General features: G+C 38.2%; 1 protein-coding gene across 1 annotated transcript in view; it reads right to left on the reverse strand.

Annotated features, from left to right (window-relative positions):
• LOC134657744 (putative protein tag-53) overlaps window positions 1–20,988 on the reverse strand; it is an 81,905-nt gene that overhangs the window by 48,899 nt on the left and 12,018 nt on the right. The window contains 4 exon segments of the mRNA XM_063513308.1: window positions 16,100–16,302; window positions 16,343–16,498; window positions 17,955–18,097; window positions 20,056–20,199. Of these exon segments, the coding sequence (XP_063369378.1) occupies window positions 16,100–16,302; window positions 16,343–16,498; window positions 17,955–18,097; window positions 20,056–20,199 (646 nt within the window).

Here is a 20,988-nt window from a genome sequence, read left to right on the forward strand (position 1 = left end):
AAACAGCCTCAACCAGAAAAAATTAATACGAATACATCGACTCACCAGACCGACAACAATAAAAAAACCGTGCTTCTAGCCACAGCCTTAGTACGGACGACAGCGTTAGACGGATCACCGCAGTTATTGCGGGTGTTATGTGACCAAGGATCTGAAGTTTCCTTATGCACTGAAGAATCAGCACAGCTTTTAGGGTTCCCAAGACAAAAAATAAAAGCAGAAATTAAAGGAATAGCCGATGAGAGGCCGAAAACCTCGAACTACAAGATTGACGCCACATTACGACCACGATTTTCAAGCGAGTACGCATTACAAACGTCACTGATCATACTACCGAAACTTACTGGGTCATTACCTAATCAAGATATAAAACCACTAAAGAATAAAAAAATTGAAAATAAAATACTTGCCGACCCTACTTATTACAAACGAGGTCCGATTGACATTATTTTGGGCGCAGAAGACTACAGCAAATTACTGTTACCTGGATTCGATAAGCTAGAAAACGGCGTCATCGCTCAAAATACAGAACTAGGGTGGATATTGAGCGGTCTAGGATTCACCGAAAGTTCAAAGGGACTAAAACTGACAAGCTTAGTCACGCGCTACGACGACACAGACTTCTCAAAATTTTGGGAGCTAGAAGAGGTCACAGATGACCATCAAATGAAAAACCTTGATTACCAATGTGAACAATTATATAACGACACAACACAACGAAACCCAGATGGGACCTATACAGTCAGACTTTTATTTAAGGACCCAGACCAGGACTACGGGAATACTAGACAAAAAGCGGTTGCCAGACTAATACAGCTTGAGAAAAGGCTAGGAAAAAATTCGAAATTACACCAGGAATATCACGACTTCATGAAAGAATACTACGATATGGGTCACATGACAAAAATAAACAAAGCAGACTACTACAATGGCAAGTTTTACATTCCACATCAGCCTGTAATTCGAGAAGAGGCATTGACCTCTAAACTACGTTGTGTATTCGACGCTAGTAGCAAATCAAGCAAGAATATAAGCCTTAATGACAACTTGCATAAAGGCCCCCGACTACAGCAAGAGTTAGCCACAATATTATTAAGATGGCGCAAGTATAAGTTTGTATTTATGGCCGACGTAGAAAAGATGTATCGGTTCATTAAAATACATCCAGAAGACTATACTTATCAGAGAATATTATGGAGGTGGACTCCTCAACAAGAAATAGAGGAATATGCGTTAACCACAGTGACGTATGGAACGGCTTGCGCACCATACGCAGCCGTCAAAACGCTGCAACAGTTGGCAAAAGACGAACAGCATAACTTTCCCGCAGCAAGCAAAGTCGCTGTAGAAGATTTTTACGTCGACGATGTCCTGTCTGGAGGGAACGACTTAGAGCAAACAAGGGTGTTACAGACCCAATTAACCGACATGTTGCGTACAGGAGGATTTAACTTAAGAAAGTGGTCCTCAAATAGTGCCGAATTATTAGAAAAAATTCCCACCCAAAACACAAATGACAAAATGGTTAAGTTACCACTGGAAGAAGCAAGGAAGTCACTAGGAGTCATGTGGTCGCCAGAAGAAGACACATTTCAGTTTAAAATAACCATAACCGAAGAAGCTCAACCGACAAAGCGATTTATATTCTCTGAGATCGCTAAATTATTTGACCCTCACGGCTGGCTACAACCAGTTACAATCACTATGAAACTTTTAATACAAGAAATCTGGACTCTTGGAATAGACTGGAGTGACAAAGTTCCATATCACATTATAACGAAATGGAATAATATTCAACAACAATTAAAAACACTTGAAAATATCAAGATACCAAGGTGGATCCATTACGATGAGTCAGGCATCGAGTTATATGGATTTTGTGACTCATCGGAAAAAGCTTACGGTGCAGTCGTTTATGGACGAGTGACAGTGAATGGCACGTACAAAATAACATTATTACAAGCAAAAACTAAAGTCGCGCCAAACAAACATAAAACGACCCTTCCACGTCTAGAATTATGTTCGGCCGTTCTTCTTACAAAATTAATGAATAAAGTAAACAAAGCGCTCAACTGCAAGGACACGAAAATGTATTGTTACACAGACTCCATGATTACGCTGGGATGGATTCGGGGAGAAGCAGACAGGTGGAAAACGTTTGTAGCAAATAGAGTGTCGGAAATACAAAAAACCTTACCAAATGCAATTTGGAACCACGTCATCTCCGAAGAAAACCCAGCAGATATCATATCAAGAGGCATCGAACCCAGTAAATTGCAGAATCACGAGTTGTGGTGGAATGGTCCAAAATGGTTACAAACAAACAAAAATATAATTACAGAAATTATACCTGACCCAATAGAAGAAATTAAACACTGTCACCAGATTTTAGCACTGCCGGAAGACCCAAGTAAAATTTATGACAGATTTTCAAGTTTTCAAAGAATGGTACGAGTGATCTCGCACTGTTTAAGATTTATACGACGCAAAAAAATGTCGGAGAAATTGACGTGTGAAGAAATCGAAGCAAGTAAACAACACATTATTAAACAAGTACAAATTCAAGCTTTCCAACAAGAATACAAAATGCTCAAAAAAGGACAACATTTGTCAAAAGGAAATCGACTTTCAAGTTTGGACCCATTCATTGACGAATCTGGACTCATACGCGTCGGTGGGAGATTACAAAACTCGCACTTACCGTACGAACAAAAACATCCTGCAGTACTACCATATGATCATCACGTGACGAAAACAATAATACACGACGCGCACATGCAAACATTGCACGGCGGGAATCAGCTGACATTAGCATACATACGACAGCGATACTGGATACTAGGCGGAAAACGTAAAGTAAAAAGTTACATAAATAAATGCGTAAAGTGCATTAGATACAAGGCTGAAACAGCAAAACAGAAAATGGGACCCCTTCCGAAACCACGTGTAACGCAATCATTTCCATTTAGTCATACAGGGTGTGACTATGCGGGACCAATTCAAGTACGAGCAATGAAAGGTAGAGGTCACAAGTCCTATAAAGGATACATAGCAGTATTTATCTGCTTAGCTACAAAAGCTATACACCTGGAGCTTGTGGGAGACTTATCCACAGAATCCTTCATTGCAGCCCTACGTAGATTCATGGCTAGAAGGGGCCCAGTGACACATATATACAGCGACAACGGTACAAACTTTGTAGGAGCCGCCAATTATCTACATAAAGAAATACTAGACATAACTCAATCACCGCAGTTTCAAAATGCAGTAACGAACATTGGCACGCAGTGGCATTTTATACCACCAGCAGCCCCGCACTTCGGAGGAATTTGGGAAGCAGGAGTCAAGTCAATGAAACATCATTTACGAAGAGTGATAGGAGACAGCACGTTAACATATCAGGAGCTGGCCACATTCTTGACCCAAATTGAAGCATGCCTGAACTCCAGACCTCTGTGCATACAGTCGGACAACATTAACGACAATATTATATTGACTCCAAGTCACTTTCTAATCGGTCGAGAAGCAGTAGGCGTACCCGACCCTATATCTGACACAAACACAGACTTATTAAACCGCTGGAGACTCGTAAATAAGATGAAGAAAGACTTCTGGAACAGCTGGACTAAAGAATATTTACATCAATTACAACAACGCTATAAATGGAAAACAAACGAGCAGAATTTAAAAATCGGTACTGTTGTATTAATCAAAGACCAGAACATATCGCCTAGCAAATGGCCTTTAGCAAAAATTAAATACATTCACCCGGGAAACGACGGAGCGACAAGGGTTGTAACTCTGGAGAGATCGCAGGGAGCCGACCAGAAACGAGCCATCCACACACTTATACCATTACCAGTTAATGAAAACTTAGAGACAGCAACGAGTAAAACGCCTGCCAAAAACACAACCGCAAACAAATATACGACAAATCACTATACAACGAAAAAAGGAGCCTTTTATTACTGGATGACAATGTGTTTGACCGTGTTGTCATTGTGTAGTCTCACAGGAGCGAACTACACAACCAAGAACCTTAGCCCAGGACTCTATATTGAGCAAATGGGAAATGCGACTCTAGATAGAGGAACATTTAGAATCGAATTACATTACGAAAGACGCATGCTAGAAGAAAATTTAAACAAGACGAAAGACGTGTCAAACCAATTTCAGGCGCTATGTAATTACGCGACGTCAATTGAAAGTAAAACTTACTGTACACAGTATTATCACCACTTGCAAGAAGAAGTTTATAAACTTGAAAAAGTTCACGAATACTTAACCGAAATTAATCACACTCGGAAAAAAAGAGGATTACTGGGCCAGTTTATGACGTCAGTTTTCGGGGTCAATGACGAAGTGTACAAAAATATGGACACTTTGCAAAAAAACCAGCAAAAGCTAATAGATGCTGCTAATCATCAAACAAAATTTATGATCTCGACAATCTCAACCGTTAACGACACAGAAGAAAGGATTAGAAATAAATTAGAACGATTTCAGACGAAGCTTAACCTAGCAATGACCTACATTAATGAAAACAGCAAATGGTACAAGTCAATAAACAGTAATACTATTCAAATACAAGTACTTCAATCTTACCAATTGGCACACAACTACATTGAGGAAATAATGGACTATTATTCGGGGATCGTGCAGATATACATTTCAAAAGCAACAATATACAGTGTATTGAACCCTAAAAATGTCGCAAACATTATCACCAAAGCGAACAGCAAGTTACCGTCAAATTTAAATATCATTCAGACTCAGTTGATTCGTACGCGATTGTCCGAAAACGAAACTCACATTCAAGTATTAGCCTATTATCCCATAGCAGAAAAGGCAAGATACATGTTAGTACACATTACTCCGATTCCTAAGAAAAATAGTAACGGAACATTTGAGAGCATGGACATTCCACAGACATTTATGGGAATAGACTATAACAATGAACGATATTTTCAACTTACTCACGATGAATTTAAGAACTGTTTGCATAGACTAACTAATTATATTTGTTTTCCTCTGGCGGTGAAGAACATGCAATTACACCAAAATTGCATTGTTAAACTGATAACCAAAAACGACAACACTACCGACTGTCCTATTCGCAGTTATAACATACCTAGCGATATCATTTGGAAACAACTTCAGATGACAAACACTTGGCTATATTTGACTAGATACCCAGAGACTGTGTCCATTGTGTGTGACGGTCAGAGGCAAGAAATTATCATTCATGACGTAGGAATAATACGAATTTCAGAAAACTGTATTATAAAAACAATTACGACTACGTTAGCTGCCAAGAGATTAGCCCTAACAAACGTGTTAGAGTCATTTAGTAAAGTAGCTAAGTTTAAGTTAATTAATCAAACGTTAATTCATAGTCATAAAGATATTTCAAGAGAACAAGTATTAGACAATTCATTAGATATTTTTACTAAGTTAAAGAATAAAGAAACTGCCCTACAAACAACCCTAGACAATACTGTTTGGAGTAGCATAACTACCCAAACCTACGTAGCTAGCTTTTCGACTATTTTAGGATGCATAATTATAACGATACTAATATATTGTTTTGGTCCAAAGGTGATACGGCGACTACGAGCAACGGCAGCCAGACGATCATGGTCACCGGCGAGCGACGACAATCCTGAGCCACCTCAACCCAGTGGTGGCAGCGATCAACCTCAACCCAGTGGCGGCAGCGTCCAGCCTGCAACCCGGCGCCCCACCACACCACACATCTACGCTCTTCCAAAGAGACGACAGAACGAGCTCGCACTAGAACTATACGAGCTGGAAACATACACTGATCCTGCTCCGGAGACGCGCCAGAATGTTCACGTGCGTTGAACATACGACTACATCAGCAGCAGAGCAAATTGGGACAACAAAACCGCCGACTACGGAAACGCACACGAACGTAACTTTTAATTGTATAGAATCACTCATATGCAGAATTTTTGTATAAATAGAATAATCATTGTAAATAAAATCTCTTTTCTCATTTGGACTCCGTGTTTACTTCATCGACCAGGTTACTCTCCGTCACTGTGGCATAAGACACCTTCACGCCTTAATTAGTTGCATGAGTCTGTGTAACTAGCAGTGACTATCCAAAACCCATTTACCCATATCCTTCAAACCTTCCGTCTGTACCCGTAGGTCGCAAAGGTGCAGACATCCCTGTTTATTATATTTATTTATATGTAAACTGAATCTATGGTAGGGCTAGGGAATTAGGGTTGTTTAGGGTTGACTAGGGCAGTAGGAGGTAGGCATAATAGGTTTACAGCTCTCCCATAGATAAAGTTGGTTGAATCCCTTCCGGATTTAACACTTATCTTGTTTGTAAAACAGCACGGCTAATTTTTCAACTTTCTAAACAAAAGGTATGCCTGGTAAAATACCAGTGTCAAAGGGAATCAGGGTGTCAGTGTCAATATTATCAGTAAAAATTGCCACGGCGAACCATTATTCTCTTTATCTGCACGTGCGACGTTAATCCTACTTACTTCTTTACTACAAAACAAAAGGCTGCTGCCCTAATAGATAACGAATAACTCAATCTCAATAGATCTTTCACATAACACGATTTCAAAGACGTTTTATTTATTTTAAGTATCTCTATCAATATTTAGTACAGGTTATTAGGTACCTAAATACCATAAAAATAATTAATAACTATGAAGACGATATCTAGATGCATCTGTCTGTCTAATCCTGGTTATAATAGTACTTAGTAGTCGAGCTATTTGCAACATAATATACTGAGCCTTCTTAAACTTGGTAGTAGACAACCTAGAAAGGAAACCTCATATTATTAAACTAATACAAAAAAAAACACTGTACAATAAATAATAGGCGTTAAAGCTGTAACATAATTAAAAAAAACCTTATTATTCTCTTAGGTAATCTATATGAATAAAATAAAATAAAAAAGCTTTTCTATAAGTATATAACAATAAAAATCTATACATGAGTTTTCTAAGTTGTAAGACATAAAGTTGTATTTTTCTTAGTTTTCTTATTATAAACAGTGAATTTTTTTTATAAACCCAGTAGTGTGCCGAATTATGGTCTTACAATACAAGAATACTGTAGGTACTAGTATTGTATTCAATAACGCCCTTACTCGAATATAATCATTATAAATGTAACCGATGCAAAAAATATAACTCGACATTGATTCAAATATATTTAAGTACCTAACCCCTATTTGTAGGCAATATAACATAATTTTTAACATTTTATAATGAATTAATGATACCTAGGTTCTTTCAAGTAGAAACTCAAACCGGCCCGCGTGGGTCGGTCCACTCGGTCCGTCGGCGCCGTGTATTCAATACCCGAACGGAGCCGAGATCCGGATCCGAACGCACTACACGGCGGAACGGACTACACGGGGGAACGGACTACACGGGGGAACGGACTACACGGGAACGGACTTCGACGGGTTCGGGTAGTTCGGACGCTCAGCACCGCCGGGGCTAAGAACACGGCACGGGTTGGCGGGTAGCACGGATATCGGGAGTCCTAGTCACAATCAACCGGTTTACGGTATACAATTTCCTTATACCTAAAATACATACAGTACAATTCAAAATACACTAAAAATTAAATAAATAGCAAAAATACAAAATTCAAATAAACTAAGAGTCAATTAAATATTATTATAATTTACATTGCTATTAAGGTCAGTATTCATTAGGTAGGTATCATTCACATGTCAAGCGTTCGATTTTGTTGTCTTGAGAAAAAAATCATTAATATTGTAAAAACATATGTATATGTATAAATGAATGAATGAATAAAATTAATTTATTCCAGAAATATTCCATGTTATTAATTTCTAAAATATTTAAAACTCTAAAATAAAATATAATAAAGTATAAGTGAGGTTAACGCCATCTAGCGTTATTTCGTCGCATTACTTGAAACCCCTAAGCACATCACTGTTAGTATACTCGAGTTATATTAATACCAGTTAGAGCGAAACTCACTAGATGGCATTTAAATCAATAAAGAAAAACTTAATGACATTGAAGTAACAGTTTTTCGATCAGGTCACGTGTCCGTCTTACGTCTTACGGTCACGTGACACCTGTTACGAGTTTAACATTTTTTCCCCATCACAAAAAGTGCACAGCGCCGCTAAAGAAGTTTTCACTTCAACAAGACATCACGTAACGATACCGCAACGTTTTGAAAGAAAACTTGAGTGCCTCGGGCGAGTCTTGCGGATAATTAACACATTAACTGCCAGCGACTCGCTATGGGAGTTCACTGTTCGTAGGCGCTTTTCGCTACATACGGTTTTTCCCGTGTTATCGGCTACGCTCGTAGCGCGTAGCTCGCGCTGGCACTGAATGTGTTAATTGGGCATGCTTTCAAATTTTCTTTTATTTAAAACACTAAAGATCGGTTTTCCTAGAATAGCGGCGCCGTCATATAGCGGCCGTCTCCATACTAAATAATACGGCTAAATATGGACGTCGTAGTATTTGTATGGAGACGGCCGCTATATAGCCCGAGCAAGGAACGGTTGCGCTAAACATTAATTAGTAATAGGCATTTTTTTTTATATTCCCGTTCTTTAGATCATTTTAAGATACTTTATTTTCGAATCCAACAAACTTTCTCTCCGGAAGTAGGTAAAAAAAAATAGTAAAAAAAAAGAGCCGATCTTGTTTGTTAAAAATAGTAATAGCATTTTTATTTTGTAAACGTGACAAATATAATATATATAATGAGTCGACAATGGAATCAGTCAAAATATTTACACGGAAAATAACTAATTCAATAAATGGCGGGGCCTTACGGATATACGTCGTAAGTTGATAGATAAAAATAGTAATAACTACGTCTTTGATTGAATTGCCATAAAACTACCTCATTAAGCTATTTATCCGAAAATCGTACATAAATAATATTTGTATTACTTGTATATATATTTACGCCTTAAACATGCTAGAAAAAATGGTTATAGATATAATTTCTTGCAGACTTTGTTCTGATAACGTTCAAAGTGATATCAATTACATAATCACACAGAAATATGGTCAAAGTAATAAATAAGTGCATTTTAACAAATTCGCTAAATGACACCACCAAATTTGAACTCTTTGCGCAAATCCTAAAGATTAAATTTCCTTGCGGCGCGCGGGGACAGTTTTGATGCGGGCGGTGGCGGGAGTTCGTGCCAAGGACGCGTGGCGTGGACAGTAGGTATATAGGTATGTACCTACAAGTGACGTGCGCGGGCGTCTCGCTCGCACCAAATACTTGTGCGGCCAAGTCTGAGCGAAATGAACGCGCGCGTGAATGATAGCTAATTAAAAATAACTGATATAATTTCCAATATTATTCTAATATTGGTTGATGTTCAAATTATATTCGTAATTATATACCTACGTCGATTATGAACCACTGCAAAAATAAAAATTGCGCCTGACTATCGTTCTTATTTAATTTCAGAATGGTATAGTGTGGAGTGGCATTATAAAAGGAATACTTATTATCGTAGTCATTTGACACTTTTGGTGACACTTTCACATTCTGTCACAGCGAAGTGTGTGTAGGCCCACTCTAGGAATTTATATTATAGTCTATCCAACAACTTTGTCAGTAGAAAAAGGCGCGAAATACAAATTTTCTATGAGACAATAACTCTTGGCGCCTACATTTTTACATTTGCCGTTTTTTTCTACTGACGGAAATGGCTCGACAGACTTTATATTTCAAGAAACGCATTATATTGATTTATTTCTATTCATAGTCTACGTTCCTAAGTTCCGTGATAAGTATAAAATAAGAACGTTAACCAACACAACAAATTTTCTATTATAGTACGAGATCCTTCTGCTAACAAAAAATGATCCCTGATGGTCCTGTAATAAATGAATTTATTATTTATTTATTTTTTTTTTTAAATTGCAGACTTCATTATTTTTGTAGGAATAAAAAACGTGCATGGCAGATAAGAATTTTATTTTAACCATGTATGTTAAAATAAATGTTATTTGTTATTATATTACTGTAGTCGCAAACAAGCACACAACTAAAGTTTTGACAAACGGACGTCCATTAGGCATCTAGATAATTATGTACGTGCACTTGGCCTGTTTTGTAAACATAGGGCCTATCGCGAAATGTCGTTATCTATGTCACTTGTATATTTGACAGTCAGATAACGAAACTTGGATTTTCGATGCTCGTGGTAGATCTTCAATTTTTGATTATTTATGGGCAATTCAAGTAGTTGGAAATTGTTTTGGTTTAAAAGAGGCTAAAACAATTACGTGATTAACAAGGGAGGTGTTTAAACCACGAGCATAGCGGGTGCTTTAAATAATGGAACATTGAGAGTTGCGAGACTTGCGAGGGTTTCAAAGTACGAAAGAAGAGCAGCTGCCGAGTGAAACTCAAAATTTCTAGCGCACTATGTGTGGATATAGGTATGATACATTATCTAGACACGCACACCAAGTGTTAAGCTAAGTTCAAAAGAAGAGAACTGGCGACGCAGCTGCCCTATGTTGTATTACATGGAGCCGCTTTTGACCACTACCATAGAGAAATAAGTAAGACAAGAGTGCTCACTCCATACATCAGTTCAGACTATTAATTTCAGTGTCTACATCTAGCATCGAGTAGCGGAACTATCAGTACTGCTACATCTATTGTCAAGTAGCAGTACTGATAGTTCCGCTACTCGATGCTAGATGCTAAGTCTTTTTGGTACTAAAACTGATGTATGGAGTGAGCACTCTATGTAACTACGTACCTCAAAGTCTATTAAACATAAACATTATGTATATGAAATTTTGTTGATTTCTTAAAACCTTTAATGCTAACTATTTTTATGAATATAACTCAATCGGTTATTAAGATACAAATACCTAAAATCTGGATTTTTTTCACTGACTGACTAACCTAACATCAAAAAAATAACCCATATCCAGATGGCCTAGCAAGTTGAAATTTGTACAAGATGATGTTGAACTAATAATTTCTGTACAAAAAGTAATGACATTCCAACAAAAACAAAAAACAACGGGTTGCACTCAGGGAGTGCCGGCAGAAGTGAAAACTCAATGACTAGTGCAAAATGCACTATGTATAATTGAGGTTAACGCCATCTAGCGTTATTTCGTCGCATTACTTGAAATCCCCAAGCACGTCACTGTTAGTACTCGAGTTATATTAATACCAGATAGAGCGAAACTCACTAGATGGCATTTAAATCATTAGAGGAAAACTCTGTAACATTATTAAATTGTACAACGGGACTTAATCGCCTATCTAAGTTTTGAGATTTACCTCTGACGTTCTCCGAGACCACGGAGACAACGCCGTCCTCGAAACGTCGGAGGTAAATCTTAAAACTTAGATACGCGATTGAGTCCCGTAGTACAATTTAATAATGTGTAAAAATCGTGAAAGTTTAAATCAGTATTATTACATGTAACAGTTTTTCGATCAGGTCACGTGATCGTCTTACGGTCACGTCATCTCTCGCTAGTTTAACATTTTTTCCCCACCTCAAAAAGTGCACAGCGCCGTTAAAGAAGTTTTCACTTCAAAAATGTGAAATGAGAGCCAAGTTCAATATTAAGAATATGCGTGGTCGTTGACTTACGACGGTCATTGACGTTGATATGCGGCAAAAGAATTGAGATACGTATATATGGCTGCCATGTTCTAATTCACTTGATATGTAATTGAAGGGATGTTTACAAAAACAACATAACTGACTACACTGGTTGACACCTGAAACGATTAACAATGTTCTTAAAAAAACCGGCCAAGTGCGTCTACTATCGTACGCACCGTTATGACGGATTCAATTGTAGACAGTATCTCAAATACTACGAAATACAAGGCCTTATTATGGCTCCTCTACACGATGGCCCAACGCCGGCCACTCCAAGGGACGCATTTATGCGTTAGAGGGAGCAAGTGATATTGGTATCTCATTCTACCGCATGGCTGCGTCCCTTGGAGTGGCCGGCGCTGGCCCATCGTGTAGAGGAGCCATTAGCTATAAAGCGTTTATCATTGCGGAAAGGTATTTCGGACAGGTTTAAGACGATAGTGGACGACGGGCGTCACTGTGGTGTGGTTAACATACAGTCGAAAATTTTAATTTATGACCCATTTTGTACCTTGTCACAGTGACAATAGTATGAGATATCTAGCATACATTAAGAGGATAGAGGACGATCGATTTTCCACACAAACATATACCTAGTCCTATTTCCCTTCCTAGAGACTTATTGACATTATGGATTTCTTTTTACACAATTTGATATATTTTAATTATAGCTATGGCCGAACAATAAAATAAAAACGCACCCCCCCCCCCCGTGTCCGTCTGTTTGTGTGTATGTATGTTTGCGATAAACTGAAAAAATTCCGGCTAGAAAAGCCACAAACCGAGGTAAACTTTTCCCATACAATTTGTATGAAAATGAAAACTTATTTTTCATGCTAATTTTGTATGCCAATCGATTCTATTCCTATCTAGTATCAATAGTTTCTTTGGGGTCAACTTACGGTAATGTACTAAAAAGCCACAAATTAATAAAAACTTTTTCCATACATTTACTATGGAGACAATGTGAAATTTAATTCACTATTTTCTATCTCTTCCATCAGTCCTACAGCAATGTCTTTATAGTCCTTAAATGTAACGAGTAACGACTGATTGGCCAGATAGAGAAATATGAATTAAATTTCACGTTTTGTCCATAGTAAATGTATGGAAAAGATATATTTAATTTGTGGCTTTTTAGTACATTACCTACCGTAAGTTGATCCCAAAGAAACTATTGATACTGGATAGGAATGGAATCGATTGGCATACAAAAATAGCATGTGAAAAATTAAAAGTTATCATTTTCATACAAATTGTATGGGAAAAGTTTTCCTCGATTTGTGGCTTTTCTAGCCGGAATTTTTTTTTGGTTCCATACAAGCTTTTGATCCTTAATAGGAATGGGACCGATTGGCATCAAAAAAAAGTTTGTTAAAACTTACCTTTTTCCCGCACCCTGTATGTTTTTTCCAAAATCTGTAAAAGCCAATCAATTAATTTGAAATCGAGAGAAGGTCTTCTAAGACCGTTTTCTTGTCGCAGCACGGGATCTGGTAGCTGCCCTCACTGACCCAAAAAGAAAATCCACCCTGTATATATTTATGTATTGTCCAAATATTTATAAATAAACATGTCCCGGTCTTTGGTAAATAAATTACCGTGTCAACTGCACATTCTGTTGTATTCTGCTTCGGTTTTGTTTTTATGTTCTGTGTTGTTTTGTGTTTGTTTTAAGTGTCAATGGGTACACTGAAAATCAGCGTCGTAACACAACTCATTTGCTGAGTGTTATCCTTTTCTGGAACCCCTCGCAGGCCTCGCAGCACTGTTATTTACCTACTAATTTACCTAGATTTAAGCCTATTTTAGTGTTGTTGTGTATGTGTGTTTCGAATAAAGCATCATTCATTCATTCATTCATTCATATTGCTTGATAGCTGTCCGGTCCCTTATTGAAATCTATACGTAAACTACCTACTTGAATACTTTGTAGTTGGATCTCAAACTATATATTTCAAGTGCTAGGTATGCAAATTAGTAAATTGTGCCAATTCTTTTTGAAATATTTTATTTAAAAATATCAGCAGTCATCATTCATTTTTTTTAAATAATCATTGAAAAATCACTTAAATCCGAACTGATTTATTACACGTTACGTTTTGTCACCGCTATCACACTATGTGAAAGAATTTTTGGTAATTCTTATAAATCATTAATTAATGTAATCTCTACTACTACCACTACTAAACTCAGTCTAGGTACGCACTAATTCACAATTAAATTAAAGGATAAACAAGTATTAAGTAGTGTTAACTCTTACTTAGTTTGCCGGCTGCCGCGAACCGCGAAAGTTAATCAAACAATCTAACATTTCATTTCACAACAATAATAAAAAATGGTTTTGTTTTCGTCAAATTCAAAATCTCAAACAAAATACTTGATTTGGCCGAGTCCTTCTCGTATTATTAAAAAAAAAACATTGTAAGCTTTACAGGGACGCATTAGAGTTTTAAATCTATTGCAGATGCAGAAAATCATATTCGTAAAAATAGGTATTAGTGGTAAATTTTCGACAACTTAAATGCAACCGCGGCGATCGGCCACGCGGAGCGATCCGAATTGTTCCGAAGATAGCCAAAAGCATCGCAGAGCGAGAGCGAGCGAGCACTGAGTGCGAGTGCGAGCGAAATAACAACACAATGATGGCGTGACTACCTGGCGGGCGAATAAACATGACACTATCACAAGCTGTATTACACATTACGCGCTGTGAGTAGACTTGAACTGATCATTCATATCGGCGCGTCAATCTATGTGGAATTGAATACATTATGCGCACTTCGGCCGGTGGTTGGCGGACGCGCGCTCGCGTAATGAATGATTTTTGAAGAGATTATTACGAGCATTACTTACACATGTCTACAGTTGACAGTAGAAAAAGGGCGGCAAAATTAAAACATGTAGGCGCGAAGAGTTGACATCCTATAGAAAATTTTATTTTCGCGTTTGTGTATAGCCCGGACTTTCAGTAAGACGGAAAGTCTGCAATTACATAAAATTTACTTTCTTATTAACAGCACTCTTGCCCAGTTTAAAGCTGATAATTTGTTCCAATCTAGTCTTCCATGTTTTTTGCGTTCACTGGTACATATGTCTTGAGCGAGTAAATATATGTGATGTTATCTATGAAAAGGGACGTTATTGTCGATGGCGGTTACGCCATTATTAACGATGCTCCGATGTAAATACAATGCCGCGCGACGCTGTGCGGCGTAAGCGCCATCGACAATAAGGTCCCTTTTCATAAATAATGCCCCATATTAAGATTAAGGTTTTAGGTAGTTTATTATAACTGCACTACCACGATACTTTTTTAAATATTCGCGCTCGGGGCGATGGAAGTGTCATCGTTCCGTTCCGTCGCCCCGCTCCATGCAACGACCAATCGCGTTAGCTCGCTGGCTCGTGCGCGGCAACTTTAAAGCAACGATAACGTTTTTTGATGGTTTTTTGTGTTACGCATCATATTACAAGGCGATTTTTACAGTATTCGACGACAGAGAACTCATAATGAAAATCCCATATGATATTGATCTATTACCATTTTTAACCAGGCAATTAATTCATAACCCCATAAAACCCACCATACGGTATTATTTAGTGTAAGATTAAATTGCAACGCTTGTACTTATTATAATTTGGAAATAATGAGAGAAAAAATAGCCTATTACCATTTTTGGGGACGGGAATATACTGAATTCAATAAAAACCGTAGGTTACTTACTTTAAATGTAGGATACATAATTATGTTTTGTGTGATTCATGCTCAATGTTATAAAGCAAATATTTCTCTATGTGTATAAATTTAAAAAATGTTATTAATATTTTTTACAAATTTTCTGTGAATTTTTATATTTTTACATTTTTTTTTAAATATCTTAATGTAATATTTCTATTTGGATTATGTGTCGACGTAATCACTAGATTTATTATCTGTCCCTTACATCTAAAAGTTCAGCTATTACTAATTATTTCCATTGCGCCATACTAGCCGACCGTACCTTGCTCGGGCTAATATGACGGCACCGCTACCCTAGGAAACCAGAGCATAAGGTATCATTTTCGTTGACGTTGGCATTTTGAACACAAAAAAAAATTTAATAGTCAATGGTTTTTTTTTCTTATTTTATTTTAAAGCTGCCTTTGCCCAGCACCAAAGTAGGCTAATAAATTATTATAAAACAATTAAAAGCTCTCTTAACCCCTCGTTTCCCAGGACCTCTCAAATCCATACAATTCCGGCTCATATTTGAGCCACTGGGATCTGACAGGTTAAGGGTACTCTTACCTGTACCAAGTGAAGGTAGCCGTAGTGCGGCGAGTGGCCGAAGAACACCAGCATCACCGGCTTGTCGTTGTAGCGACCACCACCGCCGTGTGGCCCGACACGGCTAGACCGCCTGCAAGTGTTACAGTACTTACTCTTACCTGTACCAAGTGAAGGTAGCCGTAGTGCGGCGAGTGGCCGAAGAACACGAGCATCACCGGCTTGTCGTTGTAGCGGACCACCACCGCCGTGTGGCCCGACACGGCTAGACCGCCTGCAACAGTGTTACAGTACTTACTCTTACCTGTACCAAGTGAAGGTAGCCGTAGTGCGGCGAGTGGCTAAAGAACACCAGCATCACCGGCTTGTCGTTGTAGCGGACCACCACCGCCGTGTGGCCCGACACGGCTAGACCGCCTGCAACAGTGTTACAGTACTCACTCTTACCTGTACCAAGTGAAGGTAGCCGTAGTGCGGCGAGTGGCCGAAGAACACCAGCATCACCGGCTTGTCGTTGTAGCGGACCACCACCGCCGTGTGGCCCGACACGGCTAGACCGCCTGCAACAATGTAAAACAATCATTTATCAAAAATTATCACACGACATGCACAAATACTCACACTTACACTGTACGATTGTTTCCGACGTACGTAAATACTTCTTCGTAAATATATTCTTTGTTGTGACCTGGGTCCCGGCAGAAAATCAGTGCTTTGCTCGAAAGAGCGAAGCGTATCACTGAGCCGTGACCCTTTTGTCCTGCTGCAACGCACACAGTTTGTACCTACCTACCTACTTTTATTAAATTTTACTTTTGTACCTACTCATTTCTGTTATTTTCTTTGTTAGTGTAATAATTATTTTGTTTTTGTTTTTTTTCTTCTGTTATGATGATTGTGTGTAAATTTATATTGTGTGTCATTGCAGCTGTTAAATAAATGATTTATCTATCTATCTATCATAGAGATCATCATTGGCCACAGAATCTGTTGTAGATGTTTGTTGCGGCGCTTGAGGGTTTACTGGGTCCCGCATCGCCGTCGATGGCTATAGAGTCCTATCGTACAAGATCCAAAGCGTACAAGATCTTTTTTGTAGACAATTTTATGTAGATTATGTATGTAAGGGAACATTTTTTGTTACGGGTCACCGTTTACGAGTTAATTACAAAAAACAATGAAAAGGGACCTTTAAAACCCCCCCTACCCGTTAGCTTCACCCCTACCCCCCGGTACTTTTACTATGTTGTTTAATATACCATTCCCTATAACTATACCAAAATACGCGACTACACGAATTATTTCCCCCGATTGGCAATTTTTGGTTTTCGTTTGGTGTACTATATACCTATTTAGAACGGGTCTCTATTGTTTCCCAAATAGTTTAAAGCCATAATGTATTGTTTGCCCGAATTTTCGTTAGTCATAATTCATTTGCTTCAGAAACGCGTCACTTTTCAGGATTGCCATAAAACATACCTAACCTATCTATAGGATAACCTAACGAAAATCCTGCAATGTTAACGGTTTCAGTTTTATGACTAATGATAATATGACAAACAATACATTATGACTTAAAACTATATGGGAAACAACGGGACCCCATTTAGAACTTACCACAATGTTTCATGGGTGCAGGTCTGTTTCCACATATGGTGGGAGTGGCGTTCAGCCACTGAAGCATTGGAGCGGCCAAGTTTAGCCGCCACACTTCATTTTTTTTTTATTAATGATTATAATTACAACTTACCACAATGTTTCATGGGTGCAGGCCTGTTCCCACATATGGTGGGAGTGGCGTTCAGCCACTGAAGCATTGGAGCGGCCAAGTTTAGCCGCCACACTTCATTGGTTTTTTATAAATGGTTATATTTAGAACTTACCACAATGTTTCATGGGTGCAGGCCTGTTCCCACATATGGTGGGAGTGGCATTCAGCCACTGAAGCATTGGAGCGGCCAAGTTTAGCCGCCACACTTCATTCGTTTTTTATAAATGGTTATATTTAGAACTTACCACAATGTTTCATGGGTGCAGGCCTGTTTCCACATATGGTGGGAGTGGCATTCAGCCACTGAAGCATGGGAGCGGCTAAGTTTAGCCGCCACACTTCATTGGTTACTTCACCAGCTCGGCCTTCACGGCCAGCCAGTTCACCGCTGTAACCAAATAAAACCATTAATGTCTTGAGTAGATTTAAATCCTGATTTGTTTTTTCGTCGAAATTTCAGAAGGATCACACATCTAATAATTAATAATTCACCCAGCAATACTACAGCCAGGGGTCACCAAATGGCGGACCGCCGACCTATTATTTTTTTGCTTATTTGATAAACTCAAGGAGAAACGGACCGCGATGGTCATTTTATTTTAAGAACCGGACCCCTGAAGAAACTTATTGGTGACCCCTGCTGTAGATGATAATACCCACTTTATTGTTTAATTTAATTAATCGAGTATAGTCTGTCGATTCGGAACTGGCCTCGAACGGCATATCCTTTGTCTATTATTAAGTGAAACCTGCCTAAAAATAGTAGGGCCGTTTTTACCGGTTATTGAATTACCACTCTATGGAGATTGCAATAAGGTTCAAAATGAACAAATGGAAAAATAATTTGCCATTTCTTGTGTGGCAGGGACCACCCAAGAACTACGGGTACTGAGTGCCGGCTTACCCTTTTTTCGCAGCGGCACGTGCGGTTTTACTTAACACCAGGGATGTTGCGGATGCCGATTTTTTGACATGCGGATTTTTAAAGGCTCACATCCGCGGATGCGGATGCTGATGTCTAGATAGATACATAAAAAACGTCAAATATTACATTTTAGTCATTTTTATTTCAAAAAACCGGCCAAGTGCGAGTCGGACTCGCGTTCCAAGGGTTCCGTACATTAAGTCCCACTCACGCTTGACTGCTCATTTCTAATAGATTTTTTTGGCTAATTAATAAATTACCTAGCAGTCTAGCACTTACGCCGATGCTAAGACGTTCCTGTACTGACCTGTTCCACATCCGCATCCGCATTAAACACCGCATCGATTTTATGCGGATGCGGATGTTGAAAATAATGCGGAAGTACCGCGGTTGCGGATGCGGATATTCGCAACTTCCCTGCTTAACACAATGAAAATGAAAAAAAAAATGAAAAATTATTTATTTAGGTAAATGTTTCGTTTTAACAATACAGTTAATGGAGTCTCCTAGTAAGTAAAATATACCTGTGACAGGAGACCCCGCTCTTCCCAGCCAACATTTTCGTTCTAACAATTCGATATATATTTGAATTTAATTTTAGTTTAATATAGTCTAATCTAAAAACGACCTTACACTAACTTAAGCTAAAATATACATTATTATTATTATTAAGAGTGTGTGTATGTGTGTGTGTGTGTGTGTGTGTGTGTGTGTGTGTGTGTGTGTGTGTGTGCGTGTGTGTGTGTGGGTGTGAGTGGGTGTGCGTGTGTGATTCTACGATCCTGATTACGTATAATACACTATACTGCAAAAGAAATGAGGGATTCTATTTCTTCATAGGTTAAGGATTTCAGTTTTTCTGTAACTGTAATTTTGCATTTATGTGATGTCAGGTTATAGATAGATACATCATTATTATTAATAGACAAAGGATTAGCCATTCGGGGCCAGCTTCCAATCTACGGACTATAGATTCGCTGGCTCAGCCTTGCCTGCCCAACTATGTAAATATAATAAATAATTATAAGACTTAGCATTAAGCACTGTATGTACCTGACATGTAAAATTATATTTTTATCAATAAAGAATTAAATAAATAAATAAATATTGGGGGACATCTTACACAGATCAACCTAGCCCCAAACTAAGCAAAGCTTGTACTATGGGTACTAGGCGATGATATACATACTTATATATGTAGATAAATACATACTTATATACATAGAAAACATCCATGACTCCGGAACAAGTATTAGTGTTCATCACACAAATAAATGCCCTTACCGGGATTCGAACCCAGGACCATCGGCTTAGCAGGCAGGGTCACTACCCACTAGGCCAGACCAGTCGTCTAAATTTGGCTAAAAATTGAAATTGAAATTGAAATATACCTAGGCCTTATGGCCTAGTTGTCGACTCACCCCCTTTCCGTGTCGTCGGAGGCGACAACGCCCCCGTAAACGATGAGTTCGTCGTCGAACAACACGGCTGAATGAGCGAAGCGAGGCGCTGGAGACTCGCCCAGAGTCACTATGGGCTCCCATTTGTTCTCGGCTACTTTATATCTGTGGGCGAACAAACACACATCGATAAATAAAATATATCGAAAAACAGATAACAGGAATAATAACAGGAACAATAATCAATCAGATTTACACTATAATATGTTTTCCCATTTCTTTTAATAACTTTATTTTCTTTTCCTTTTGTAAGAATTTGATATGTTTTCTGAAAGAGCTACGAATTTGTATGATTCCATGTACATATGTATATTTTCTAAATCAAATTTCTATTACACCTTATGTGTATAATTGCATGAATTCTATAGTGATTTAAATTGTATTTTTTTTCCTTATTTTCTCGTAATGCATGTTAATTATAACATGTAATTATTTTTGAAAAGATGTGTCCCGCCGAGTTTGTTGCCGGTCCCATAATGGGATACCCTCCTCCAATTGAGGGGGGATTTCAATCTTCTCGGGGCAGAGGTGTAGGGTTGGAGCCGGTCTACCTAGCTTTATTTGACGTTCATAAGCGCATTGTAATTATGCCTACTTGAATAAACTATCTTTTATCTTATCTTATCAGGAATATATCAAATAGAAATAAGAAATAAATAAAAAACGGCCAAGCTCGAGTCGGGCTCGCGTCCCGTACATTAAGTGCGACTCACGCTTGACTGCACATTTCTAATAGGTTTTCCTGTCATCTATAGGTAAAGATTGAGTATATTTTTCAAAATGTTAGAACCAGTAGATTCGGAGATAAAGGGGGGGGGATAATTTTTTTGGCTATTGTCTTAAATAACTTCTAACATATTTTAAAATGATAAAAAAATACAATTCTCAAAATGA

Source organism: Cydia amplana, chromosome 20 (assembly GCF_948474715.1).
Source record: "Cydia amplana chromosome 20, ilCydAmpl1.1, whole genome shotgun sequence".
Classification (NCBI taxonomy): domain Eukaryota; kingdom Metazoa; phylum Arthropoda; class Insecta; order Lepidoptera; family Tortricidae; genus Cydia; species Cydia amplana.